Source organism: Brienomyrus brachyistius, chromosome 3, assembly GCF_023856365.1.
Source record: "Brienomyrus brachyistius isolate T26 chromosome 3, BBRACH_0.4, whole genome shotgun sequence".
Classification (NCBI taxonomy): Eukaryota; Metazoa; Chordata; class Actinopteri; order Osteoglossiformes; family Mormyridae; genus Brienomyrus; species Brienomyrus brachyistius.
The window spans coordinates 34,174,964-34,188,687 of record NC_064535.1 but is presented as its reverse complement, the minus strand read 5'-3'; the positions used below and the strand labels follow the sequence as shown (position 1 = coordinate 34,188,687).

The window sequence follows — 13,724 nt, the reverse complement described above, 5'->3', positions numbered from 1 at the left end:
TTTGCCTCTTGCTTGTGTCATTCCAGGTTTCCAAAAGTCACACTGCATATAAATGATGACATTTTCATTATGCATACACATCTTTCATTTGCTATAAGATCATATTCACAGCCATCTGCAATTATAAATGCTAGTGTGTATCCTGTATCATCTAAGCAAATGGAGGCAGCCTGCATATATCCCTGCATATATCCCTGTATATATCCCTGCATATATCACCATATATGTCAACATTATATGTCCCTGGATACATCCTCATATATACCCTTGTATATATATATATATATATATATATACATAATGCACTGGATGCTGCACCATTAGCATTTAGCATCCTTCAAAATTAACAAACACCTGAAATAAATGCATAGCACAGTGACTGACACCAGGCATGAGGCAAAATGCAGACAGTCTGCCGGCTCACGCTTCATAATGAAGACGATGCACTTTGGAATTTCATTGGGTGAAGTTTAACGCTGCACACAGGGAGGGTTGGTGCACATTATGGGTGAAAAGTCTTCCTGTTGCGGTGCTCACAGGGCATAAGGGCGTCCTTTACATAGGAGCGGGTGGTCGCGTAAGAGCAGGCCTCTTTTTGGGGTCTGTGGAGGCGACCGCATGGTCCCTTGTAAAACGCTCTTCGGGAGCAGGGCTCATATAAGCCGACTCGCCGGCTAAAGCGCAGCTCGGCACTGCTGTGTCCCCAGCTTTCTAATTACGCAAAATGAGATGCTGTGAGTACTTTGTGAGGGGGGCCGTCTGGGCTGAGCGTAAATTCAGCCTTTTTCTGACAGTCCAACAGTGTAATTACACTTCTCGTTATTTCCAAGAGCATCGTTAAGCGCCGGCCCTCTCTGATGTGAGCGTCTGCGTCCAGAAAATGCCAGAGCAGCTGAATGCGACGGCTGTCATTTTGGACGCCTGTGAGGCCACGCGGCGCGCAGCAGTGGCCCCATCTGACTGGGAGAGCAGGGTCTTACTGGGAGTGGCAGCCGCATACTGGGAGCGGCAGGGTCTTATTGGGATCGGGCCCCTGCTCCCTTTGGTCATCTGGTGAAAATAAAATGTTAGATTTTTCAGAAAGCGAGAGTGTGAAGCAGCCTGAGGAATTCTGCTCTGGGAAAGGAAGGAAGGAGGGGCTACATTATTCATTACTGTCCTTTATACTGCTGTACGTCTCGCAGCCGCCTGCTCTGATGTGCTTTTAGAGGTCTTTTAGTATATAAAATGCTGACCCCTGCAGGTTAAAAAAAATACACTAAACATGCATCGAATCAGGGGTTCTGGGGGGGGGGGGGGGGGGGCAGTGAGGGGACAGACGTGTGTCATTACAAGGTGTTGTCAGTCACACCCAAGCCAAGGTCTTCAGTCAGTGCTGCTCTTCAAACAGACACCTGTCCATCCATCCATCCACCCATCCATCCATCCATCCATCTATCCATCCATCTGTCCCTGCTCTCTATCAGGTGAACATTACATGCATATACATTTGAGTACAGTACACAGTTAAAAATGAAACAGCATTCCTCATGGACCAATGTGCTACATAAATTAACACAAGAATAACACATATTAGCCTAGCAATGTGGCATGTATGCTGTGCAGAAACTGTGCAGATATTGCAGGATCGTGCAAAAGGACAGGTTGACTGACAGCGACAAATACAAACAGCACAGTAAACCCAGTACTGATAAGGTGCAGTTTGGTTCTGCAATGAAAGTGATTGTAAACATGGTTATAATAAGGTAGTAAATAGTAGTTAAATAATAGTGTTAATGAGTGTGCTTGTGTCTGTGTGTGTGTGTGTGTGTGTGTGTGTGTGTGTGTGTGGTATCAGATCAATCCCTAAGAGTTCAGTAGTTTGATAGCATGAAGGCAGAAATTCTTTCTGAGTCTGGTTGTGAAGGCCTGAATCCTCCGGTACCTTTTTCCGGACGGTAGTAGGGTGAAACGATAATATGAGGGATGGGTGGGGTCATCCACAATGTTGGTGGCTTTGTGGATGCAGTGTGGGGTGTGAATGTCCTTGTTAGAGGGGAGAGAGACTCCAATGATCTTCTCACCTGTCCTCGCTATCCGCTGTCGGGTCTTGCGATCTGAGGCGACGCAGTTCCCAAAGCAGACCATGATGCAGCTGCTCAGGATGCTCTCAGTGGTTGCCCTGTAGAATGTCGTGGGTGTTGGTGATGGAAGGTGGACTTTTCTCAGCTTCCGAAGACAGTAGAGGCACTGCTTTCCTTTCTTGACTATGGAGTCAATGTTGAGGGATCAGGTGAGGTTCTCCACCTGATGGACACCAAGGAATTTGATTGTCTTGACAATCTCCACGGATGTGCCGAGGAGAGTGGTCACTCCATGTTCTTCTGAAGTTCACAATAATCTCTTTTTCTTTTGTCTACAATCAGAGGCAGGTTGTTAGCTCTGCGCCAATCAGAGGCAGGTTGTTAGCTCTGCACCACTGAGATAGTCCTCTCTGCATGCTGAATCGTCATCTCTACTGATTAGACCCACCACAGTCTGTATGTGTCTTCTCTGACAGCATTGCTAGTCTAACTCCTGCTTTAAACTAGAGGTTTCAAAATCAAAGTCCTCATCCTTTTATTTCAAAACTTACAATGTTGTTCTTAAAAGTCTTTATACTTTTATTTACAAAGCCACGCTGGTGTTTCAGAATAAATCTCCTTGTATTTTAATTTAAGCATAGTTCACTTGAACACTGAGACACGCTCCTTCCCTACAGTGGTGACCCCCCCGTTTAGAGCGCTGCCCTCACTGTTTCCTCAAAGAGTGCATCTTCTCCTATTTACACGCCGTGACACCAAGACACATGTCGACAGCAGACACTTTCAGTGACTCTGGCAGATTTCAAAGTGCTGGACACACCTGGTCTGGGAGTTGGGTGAGGCCAGGGGTGTGGGGAGGATTGGCTCATGGATTCTGAAGCGGCATATTATGGTCTCTGCGTTCACCAAACCCACCGGAAAGTCAGCGGCATTTAACAATGTTTTCCTTTTAAGGGCACCTGTTTGTATGAAGCTATATGACGAATAATGTGGTAAATACATACACATACATGTAAATAAAATGGTAATAGGTTAACTGGAGCTGACCTGCAAAGACTAACGAAGAGTGCTAACGGGAGTGTGTCTGCATTTGCGAGCTGCACTGGGCCCCCCCTCCTCCGGCAGGGAGTCCTCGGGATGCAGCCTGGCAGTTTATTTTTGTCCGGCTCCAACTGGCCTGTTCCAGGGCGTCCATCTGCCCTCTGTGTCCCACGTCAATCGCAACAGAAGCAGCGTGTGGACAAGCTAACGCGGGGGTCAGAGAGTGAGAGAGTGATACTGAGGAGAAGGATGGAGTGTGTGAACATGCAGAGAGTGAGACAGTGATACTGAGGAGGGGAGAGAGACCAGAGGAACAGAGAGATAGAGAACATGACACTAAGGAGAGAGAGGAATGAAGTGAACATGGAAAGAGAGAGTGAGAGAGTGACACTGAGGAGAAGGATGGAGTGTGTGAACATGCAGAGAGTGAGAGAGTGATACTGAGGAGAGAGAGGGACTGGGTAAACAAGGACAGAGAGAGTGAGACAGTGATACTGAGGGGTAAGATGGAGAGGGTGAATGTAGAGAGAATGAGAGAGTGATACTGGGGAGTGGGCTGCCAGTTGGGGACAGTGAGAAGGAGGGAGAGATGGAAGATGGAGGTCTGATGAGGTCCGTTACACAGAAAGCAACCAATGAGTATGATGGGAAGCCGAGCCGGAGGAGCAGCACCCTCCTCAGGTGGGGCAGGTCTCTGCGACTGTCAGCAGACGCTTCTGTCCATCAGTGGGACGGGGATATGTCACGGCCCCACTGGGCTCTTTCCACACCTCCTGCAGCTCTGAGGTTATGGCAACAAAGCCCAGAATCTGGAAGGCCATTCATCATGGTGGGGAAAGCACAGGAAGCAGGCAGGGGGCTAATCACTCCACAGGTCTACACTGGCGAAACAATTCAGATTCCAGTGCCTGATCACTCCGCCAGTCTATATAACAGAAACAATTCAGATTCCAAGGCATGTTCACTCCACAAGTCTACACCGGCGAAATGATCTAGATACTAGGGCCTAAACACTCTGTCAGTCTAGATAAGAGAAACGATTCAGATACCAGGACCTGATCACTCTGCCAGTCTACCCCGGTGAAACGATTCAGATTTCAGGGCCTGATCACTCCACCAGTCCATACCAGTGAAACTAGGTAAATACCAGGGCCTGATCACTCCAAACACAAAACGAACACTGATTCATACAGGCAGCTGAGAGGCAAGAGCTTTCTGGAATAATCCTTGTGTTCAGACTGAGCGAGGTAGGGCTCAATGCCAAAACGCAGATAGTTTTTTTAGGGGAGGTCATGAATGCAGGTACCGCTGTGACGGTCAGGTTAGACCGCCACACCCATGCAGACCGAGCAAAGCCATGAATGCCTGTGACCTCCTCTGTAAAGCTGCCTGTCAGTGATCCCAGCTCAAAGCAGTGCTGAGACGTCATGATGGAGGGCTGCATTCCAGACAAGGGGGTGGCAGGGGGGCTCGCTGGGAGACACTGGTGCAAACATGCCCTTCCTCTTCAGGTTTAGTGGTGGGGGCTGGGGCAGAGGGGTGGAACGTTCTGGCCACTGGGGCTCCTTGCACCTCAGAAAACATATGGCGGTCTTTGGTGGTGGGGAAGGCAAATCGTCCACGGTGAGGATGCAGCAGTGTGGCGACGAAACTGATCACACATTAAGCTATGAATGGGGCCTCCACCCCCGGCAAATCTCCAGGTTTTACCTCCTCTATTTGCTAAACAAACAGACAGCACCTGGAATTGTCTGAGGCTGAGCGTGGAGGTGGGAGGGTGGGGGGTGTCCTTATCCCCTCCTGGGGCTTGTTTTCGTAAGAAAGCTGCTTCCAGTGTGTTTCTTGTTAGCGATGGCACATTGATTTATTTATTAATTAGTTTGTTTATTTAAACTTACATAGTCGATGCTTTTACCCAGTAAAAAGTGGTAACAAAGCTGGATCAGTCAGTTCATGGAGCTGGGTGTTAAGTGCAAGGTTGTCACATTTGGTTTATGAAAACTGGGACTGAGGTTTATTTGGCATGTGAGGGAGGTGCAGGTCAGACCAGTTACCGGACTCTCCCATAGTGGAACTCGGAGCTGTTCTGGTACATTAGTGATGTGACGTGGCATGGTGAGGGAGGTGCAGGTCTGACCAGTTACCAGACTCTCCCATAGTGGAACTCGGAGCTGTTCTGGTACATTGGTGATGTGACGTGGCGTGGTGAGGGAGGTACAGGCCAGGCCAGTTACCGGACTCTCCCATAGTGGAACTCGGAGCTGTTCTGGTACATTGGTGATGTGACGTGGCGTAGTGAAGGAGGTGCAGGTCAGGCCAGTTACCGGACTCTCCCATAGTGGAACTCGGAGCTGTTCTGGGACATTGGTGATGTGACGTGGCGTGGTGAGGGAGGTGCAGGTCTGACCAGTTACCGGACTCTCCCATAGTGGAACTCGGAGCTGTTCTGGTACATTGGTGATGTGACGTGGCGTGGTGAGGGAGGTGCAGGTCAGGCCAGTTACCGGACTCTCCCATAGTGGAACTCGGAGCTGTTCTGGTACATTGGTGATGTGACGTGGCGTGGTGAGGGAGGTGCAGGTCAGGCCAGTTACCGGACTCTCCCATAGTGGAACTCGGAGCTGTTCTGGTACATTAGTGATGTGACGTGGCGTGGTGAGGGAGGTGCAGGTCAGGCCAGTTACCGGACTCTCCCATAATGGAACTCGGAGCTGTTCTGGTACATTGGTGATGTGACGTGGTGTGGTGAGGGAGGTGCAGGCCAGGCCAGTTACCGGACTCTCCCATAGTGGAACTCGGAGGTGTTCTGGTACATTAGTGATGTGACATGGCGTGGTGAGGGAGGTGCAGGCCAGGCCAGTTACCGGACTCTCCCATAGTGGAACTCGGAGGTATTCTGGTACATTAGTGATGTGACGTGGCGTGGTGAGGGAGGTGCAGGTCTGACCAGTTACCGGACTCTCCCATAGTGGAACTCGGAGGTGTTCTGGTACATTAGTGATATGACGTGGCGTGGTGAGGGAGGTGCAGGCCAGGCCAGTTACCGGACTTTCCCATAGTGGAACTCGGAGGTGTTCTGGTACATTAGTGATGTGACGTGGCGTGGTGAGGGAGGTGCAGGCCAGGCCAGTTACCGGACTCTCCCATAGTGGAACTCGGAGGTGTTCTGGTACATTAGTGATGTGACGTGGCGTGGTGAGGGAGGTGCAGGTCTGACCAGTTACCGGACTCTCCCATAGTGGAACTCGGAGGTGTTATGGTACATTAGTGATGTGACGTGGCGTGGTGAGGGAGGTGCAGGCCAGGCCAGTTACCGGACTCTCCCATAGTGGAACTCGGAGGTGTTCTGGTACATTGGTGATGTGACGTGGCGTGGTGAGGGAGGTGCAGGTCTGACCAGTTACCGGACTCTCCCATAGTGGAACTCGGAGGTGTTCTGGTACATTAGTGATGTGATGTGGCGTGGTGAAGGAGGTGCAGGCCAGGCCAGTTACCGGACTCTCCCATAGTGGAACTCGGAGGTGTTCTGGTACATTAGTGATGTGACGTGGCGTGGTGAGGGAGGTGCAGGCCAGGCCAGTTACCGGACTCTCCCATAGTGGAACTCGGAGCTGTTCTGGGACATTGGTGATGTGACGTGGCGTGGTGAGGGAGGTGCAGACCAGCCCCGGGACCCTCCTGTAACAGCAGTAAAAGTTGGTGAAGACCTTGGTGCTCTTGCTGGAAACCAGACGCTTTTCCTGAGGAAAGCTGTCTATCAGATAAACTGTACAGTGGTCGGCTCAGCAGTTGGAAGCTTCGGGATGAAGGAGCTCACCTGTGATTCTTTACGGGCGTTGCGTTTCGTCGGATTAGACAGAGGGGACCCAGCCATTAGTCAGGCTCGTCTGCTAGCAGATCCAGCTTTTCCAGTTTGTGCAGTTTCCTCTTTCAATGGGAAATTCTCATGGCCATCTCCAGAGAAGAACAGGGGGTATTGTTGGGTCACCTGAAGTTCTCCCTCATCCATGGTGAGCACGTGGGGGAGGGGGGTAACGAGGGAGAAAGGATCGTGGAAGGTAGAGGTCAGATTCATGGTTCCTTCGGAAGCTCCTTATACGTCTTGCATCAGAGCTGTGGGAAGAGTATCGAATGAGTCATAGAAATGTACTAGGGGACAGAGTGGCCAGCAGGCAAACTCAGTGAAGATGGGAATAGAGTTGCCAAACCCCCTGAACACAGGAATAGACTGGTCAGACCTCCTGAACACAGGAATAGGGCAGCCTAACCCACTGAACACAGGAATAGAGATGGATAATCCAGTGTTATAGGCAGGGACGGATTATGGGTTGTGTGGGCCCCTGGGCAAAACGTTCGTGAGGGCCCCCACCACCACCAGCACCACCACCACAACCACCACAATTCAAGGGCCCTTGGCAGCCAAACGCCCTCCCTATAGGGTCAGGGGCCCTTGTAGGCAGAGGATCAAAGAATGTAGGCCCTCTAAAATAGACAAATGAAAATACATTGTTGATAAGCGTTGCAAATTGTTTTGGGCTAGGGACCCCATGGGCCCCCTACACCCCAAGGGCCCCTGGGCAGCGGCCCCGCTGGCCCGGTCCGTAATCTGTCCCTGGTTATAGGGTAATGTAGTGTTATAGGATAATGCAGAGTTATAGGATACTCCAGTGTTATAGGGTAATGCAGTGTTATAGGATAATCCAGTGTTATAGGACACTCTTCGCTGGTACTCGTGACTAGTGACATGGTATATTGCAACAGCAATAAAGGGTTTCATCAATCAATCAAATCAATGCAGTGTTATAGGGTAATGCAGTGTTATAGGGTAATGCAGTGTTATAGGATAATGCAGTGTTATAGGGTAATGCAGTGTTATAGGATAATGCAGTGTTATAGGACAATGCAGTGTTATAGGGTGATGCAGTGTTATAGGATAATACAGTGGTTATTCTCATGCAGGGTGGTCACAGGGAAATCAGGTAAATCTGTGAAATGTGGGTTTCACCTTGAAACTGGAGAAATTGGGTCAGGCTGATAAAGTTTCCATGAAGCCCATTCCCTCTTGGGAAGGAGAGGCAGGCTTTGCGTTCCAAGACAACATAGTCTGAGGAGGACGAAGCATGTCAGGGGTGTTGATTTCACTAAGCACTATAGTCCCCAGCCATTGCAGGAAAACCCAGCAATGCATGAGCGCAAGGGTTTCATATCTGTCCATAAATGGTAAATGGACTGCATTTATATAGCGTTTTTCTACTCCTAAGAGTACTCAAAGCGCTTTACATTTTATGCCTCACATTCACCCATCCACACACTCATTCACACACCGGTGGCGGAGGCTGCCATGCAAGGTGCCAACCTGCTCACCGGGAGCAATTTGGGGTTCAGTATCTTGCTCAAGGAGACTTTGATGGGGTCAGGAGGAACCAGGGCTCGAACCTGCAACACTCCAGTTGCCGAACGATAGCACTAGCTCCTGCACCACCATCTTCCATCCCTCCACATGCTGTCTCTGGTTTCTCTACTCCATCACTGCAGCTCAGGGATGAAGCTTTGAGGGCAGCTCCTCTCTGCCCCCTAGCGACACATCGCGAAAGCCGCACCGTCCCATGAATAGTCCCAATGAGGCAGCGGAAATCAATATCGTCTCGCCTTTGTTCACAAGGCAGACATTCAGCCACAGGATAAAGAATGAGCTCTGGATATCCACAGCCAATTAGTGCTCCATCTCTGACTCGGTGAAACCCCAAAAGCAGGATGTCCTGCCCACCCTCGAACCCCAAGGACCAGACATCCGATGGCTTATGCCCTTCTTCTTGTCTCCCCCCTTTACTTTGTCGTGCTGTGTGCTGGAAAATCACCTGTGCTGACGGGTGCATTAAATCTGCACCCCCGAGCGCATCATGTCCGGGCCTGAGTGAGTCTTGTATCGAAGGGATTTGATTTCCCGGAACGTCACCCTGGTGTGGAATAACGCATGAGCAGGGCAGTGGCGGGGGCTGGGGGCGTGAAGCTGAGAAGCCCCCGGCTGTTCGGATGTCGCTGACGGAAAGGCTCACGGTGCCGCCAGCCTCCTGTTACATTCCAGCGAGAACACCCCCCCCCCAGTAAGTGATACACCTCACCGACTGTGCATTAATCACTGTACAGTAGGGGGCGCTGAGGCGGTCACAGTCGTGGTGAGAGGGAGATTCCCCAGCAGGTAGTGGGGAAGATTTGGGAGAGAGAGGCCTTTTTCTCTTTGTGTCGGGATCCTCCGAGGTCACCGGGGCAGGTGGGCATTTCGACCATGATTGCCATTGATTAGTGAAGGAGCCTCTTGTTCTCTCAGCAGCGTCAGTATGCAGCAGGAAGACCTGCGAACTCGAGGAGATGCTTTCTAAGCATAACCAGACAATATGTCACGTCGCAGGTGCTGGAACTTAAATGAGCAACTTATGTGTTTGAAATTATTACTCCCTATTGTGCGGGGCATAAGGGGAGAGATCTATGTTTAACAATGAATTTCAGTACGAACTTCATCAAGTGGTGAGGATGACTTCATTTTGCAGGCATGCGGGACAATTTGATCCCGTGGGCCGTGATTTACCTCATCATGTGACCGCATCATGTGATGTTAGCCAGTTCAGAATGACCTTATAAAACAGGGCAAATTTCAACTGAAGTTTGGCTTCGTAAAGCAGCCCTCTTGACAGGATTCCGGTGAACCTTTTGAACTGATAAGTGCTCAGTGACAGAGGAGATTATACCAGCTTGAACATGGTGGTCTTGGGATGGCGGCTGAAGCTGATGAGGAAACTTGCTTTCTGGAAGTTTCTCCATAAATATGAGGGACAGCATTTTTGACACATACATCTGGATGATGGATTTTTCTGCCATCTGTCACCCTTCATTGTGCACACATACGTCCGCCCACTTGCTGGAACAAGCGTCAGCTGGTTCATTACTGAAGCTTATTAAAAATTCTTCAGTAAGCTGCAATAATCGTGTTTTTGTCATGACTGTTTCCATTTTTGTGGGGGGTGGGGGTGGGGTGTTCCCTTTTGGGGAATTTAACTCGCATGCATAAAGACAAAAAGTTAACAAAGTATAAGTCAACAGAAGTACTTGGATTCTGACTTGCAGCAATTAGTTGTTTGGTTTTGGCGGCTCGCAGAGAGAATTAGCATTTCACCCTAAGGTCTATAACGAAGCTTCTTTGTGGCTCGGAGTGTGGCTGATCCAGCCAGAGAGTAAACAAGGCAGCATGTGGCTCGAGGATGCAACCTCTGTCTGTCTCTGTGGGAGGCAGAGGAGCAACAACAAGCCAAAGTGCTTGTGCAAATGGTCGCGGGGGTTTGTCTCACATGCACCAAATGTTCCGGTAGCATGCAGTGTTTTTGTTCCCCTGTGTCCTAAAAGAAGAGTTGGTCCAGGTGTCCAGGCTCTCTGAAGCTGAAGCAGATATGATCTGCTCATTCCCTGATGCCCCCACGAGAAGCTGAGCAGGGCGGTTAAGGAGGGCTCTATCCAACATGCGGCTTTTCTCGGGGCTATTGGCGGAGCAGGACATCAGACGGGGGGGGGGGGGGAGGGGACACTGAGCGAGGGGTACCTGCTGTGCCAAATCTGTCTCTCTGAGTGCCTTTATCTGTCTCTCTGTGCATCTGTCTGTCTGTGTCTGCCTGTCACACTGCTCTCTCACGCTCCTGCTTGTCCTGTTTCAGCTCTTCACAATCCTGCTGACAAGGCGTGTGTGTCTCTTCACACCGTGACTATACATAAAATGACAAAAACAGATATCTCACATTATTGCAGTCCTCAAGGGCGCCTCACACAATCGCTCGAGCGAAATGTCTGCTTAGCTCACATCACACCAGCATGACGAATAAATTACAAGCAAGATCATTTATGGTACTTTCATTTTCCAGGAACGGTGGAAAAAAACACATACACGTTTCTGTCAACTTTAAAGTCAAACAAGAGGATAGCTGATGGATTCTGCTCATATTTCTTAAATGCTTACAGATGTTGCTGTTTAAATACTTGAACACTGGAATATGACCCTGAAAAGTGCTTCTCCACCTTCCTGTTGCTTAGTTGTTCTTCAGGCTGGCAGGTGGCTTCCTGCCTATGAGGCACCAATCGCTGCTCTTGCTCACATTCAGGCTTCCTGGCTTCCCCGCGTGAGACAGAACAGCCCCCATTTTGGTATCGTACCTGTGTCCTGGCCTTCGCTTCTCGGTGATGCCCTATGGCCATTTCCTCCCTCCCTCTCTCTCTTTCTCTCTCTCTCTCCCCCCCCATACTTACCCCGAGTTCTCTGTTCCACCTCCTTGCACAGAGATGATGGACTCCGACAACGTCATCACCTTCACTGGGCTTCCGAACAGCTCGAGCTACCACACCTTCCTGCTGGATGAAGAGCGCGGCCGCCTGCTGGTGGGGGCCAAGGACCACATCTTCTCCTTCAGCCTCGTTAACATCAATAAGGATTTGCTGACGGTAAATCTGGGTGTGGCATGAGGGAGCCGAGAGAAGGTAGGGGAATAAAGCGCTTGCAGAGCAGTGAGACTCACCTGTGGCGTGCTGATGTATGGAGTCAGATGTCAGCAGCCCAGTTTTTGGTGATTGTTCCTGATGTGAGTCAGATTCCTGATTGGGGGCTCAGCTTGGAGCAGCCTGCTGCTTTGACAGCCTCTGGATGCTCTCAGATAGGTGACACACTGTAAACTCTGTGGAGGTGTTCATGTCACCTGTCCTTTTGATGGTACTGAGGCAGTATGAGGAAAATGTCAGGTAAATTCTTGGCATATATTACAGTTCAATTATGTTTCCATTATGTTCCCAAACTCTATAAAATCACGAGGCACTGCCTGCATTAAGGTATCAGGGAGGTGCCTGTTGGGGGCTACATGAGCCTCTGAATTTGGAGGAAACACGTAAGCAGTATAATCTCTGTATATTTCTGCAACGATTTGCCCTTCTTCCTGCCCCGATCGGTCACTGCATTGCAGAAATGTCAAAGCAGATGTACGACAACGGCACTGCGCTCCGCGATGGAGACTGAACGTCAAACTCAAGTAGAGTGAGATGCCTGAGGAGTGATTTCAGGTTCAGAACTCATGCAGGCTGTTAGGCTACAGGTCGACACTGGACAGTGCAGGGGAGCCTCTCACCAGAAGGCTGCCGGGTTAAATCCCAGGGTCGGGAGAATGACGTCACCCTTGGGCTTCTTAGCAAGGCCCAGGGACCGTCTGACCCGGCTTTCTCCAAAGTGTACATGTCTGTGGATGAAGGGCCTGCTAAATAAGCAGAGTACAGTACGCAGGCTCTTCCTCGTGTCTCAGATACATGCTTTCCTTTCGGACCACACATGTCATGTCTAACTATGGGCCATGCTGGTATCGCTGCTGGGTTAATGTTTTATTGTGAGTTAATGGACCCCTCCATTTTAAAGGTATACGCATTTGGCTCATTTCTGACCCCTTCAGACACCCCCCCCTTCTCATCTCATAACCTCAAGCTTTGGGTTTTTTCACCCAATTGACCTCACATAGATTCTCACATTTGGTTGCATGATGTGAGGACTGGCTTGACTGAGCTCAGAGCTCTCAGGTTCCCATCCCGGGCTGTAAAAGGTGCTGATGAAAGCAGGGGAGACTAACTGGGACACCCCTTAGTACAAACTGCTTAGTACAGACTGCTTGGTGCAGATTTATCAGTACAGACCACTGGGTAGAGACTGCTTATGTTGCTTCTGCATCTCCTGAATAAGAACCTATTTATTTAATATTTAGTGCTTTGACTGTTTGTGGCCAACAGTGGTCTCCAAACCTCATGGGGCCCACATGAAGTGGTTTGAGGGGTATTAAATATCTGTGGTCGAACTATGGCCGTACAATGGGTGAAAGGCAGACTGTAGAAGCTTCCAGAAGGTTTCAGCCACCTCAGAGCACTGTGCCGGGTTCTGAATGGCTCTCCGGCGCGTTTGGCCGGCCCCATTCGCACCCCCAGGCCAACCCCCCTCCCACATTATTGCGTTATTTTATGTGTGACTGTGTCTTTCTCTCCTTCCACAGATATCGTGGCCCGCAACTCCATCCAGGCGAGATGAGTGCAAGTGGGCGGGAAAAGATTTCACGGTATGTGGGGTGTGGGGTCACATTTCCCAGGGGGCAGGCTGGCTCTGGGTGCTAAGGGCTATCAGAGCCTCCATCGTACTCCAGCGGACGACCTGCACTTGATGCCGCGGCCGTGATACATTATCCAGCAGCATCATTCATTCGGACAGATGCACAGAAAACATAACTCGATTTGGCTCAGGATTGTAAACGAGCTGTAACTTTCCAAATGTCTCCTTCAAGGACAATCACTTTCAGTGGCCCTGGTGGTTTTTGAAACATCTGCCACGTTTATTTATGTGTGAAAGGTCCACCGTGTTCGGTGCGCCTTAAACAAGAGTCCCAAAGACAGCAGAGCTCACAGCAGCCAAGAGGACAGGCTCCATTCAGACACGCCGGGCTCTCGTTCCACTGGGGGCAGACGTTCATGTCAGGCTGACAAAGGCTGCTCACAGCTCGCGCTACAGCGTACAGGCTGCCAATTCATTCACCTCTTATTTTATGTCTTAAGAAAGTTTTT

At 50.0% G+C, this 13,724-nt stretch overlaps 1 protein-coding gene across 50 annotated transcripts in view; it reads left to right on the top strand.

The window, feature by feature from the left end:
• LOC125738029 (semaphorin-3A-like) overlaps positions 1–13,724 on the top strand; it is a 31,495-nt gene that overhangs the window by 1,432 nt on the left and 16,339 nt on the right. For all 50 annotated transcript variants that reach the window (XR_007396659.1, XR_007396658.1, XR_007396654.1 and 47 more), the window contains exons 2-3: positions 11,425–11,585; positions 13,163–13,225. Coding sequence is in view for 1 of the 50 variants with exons in the window: in XM_049006506.1 (XP_048862463.1) it covers positions 11,425–11,585; positions 13,163–13,225 (224 nt within the window). In the remaining 49 variants the exon portion in view is untranslated. The remainder of the gene's footprint in view (positions 1–11,424; positions 11,586–13,162; positions 13,226–13,724) is intronic.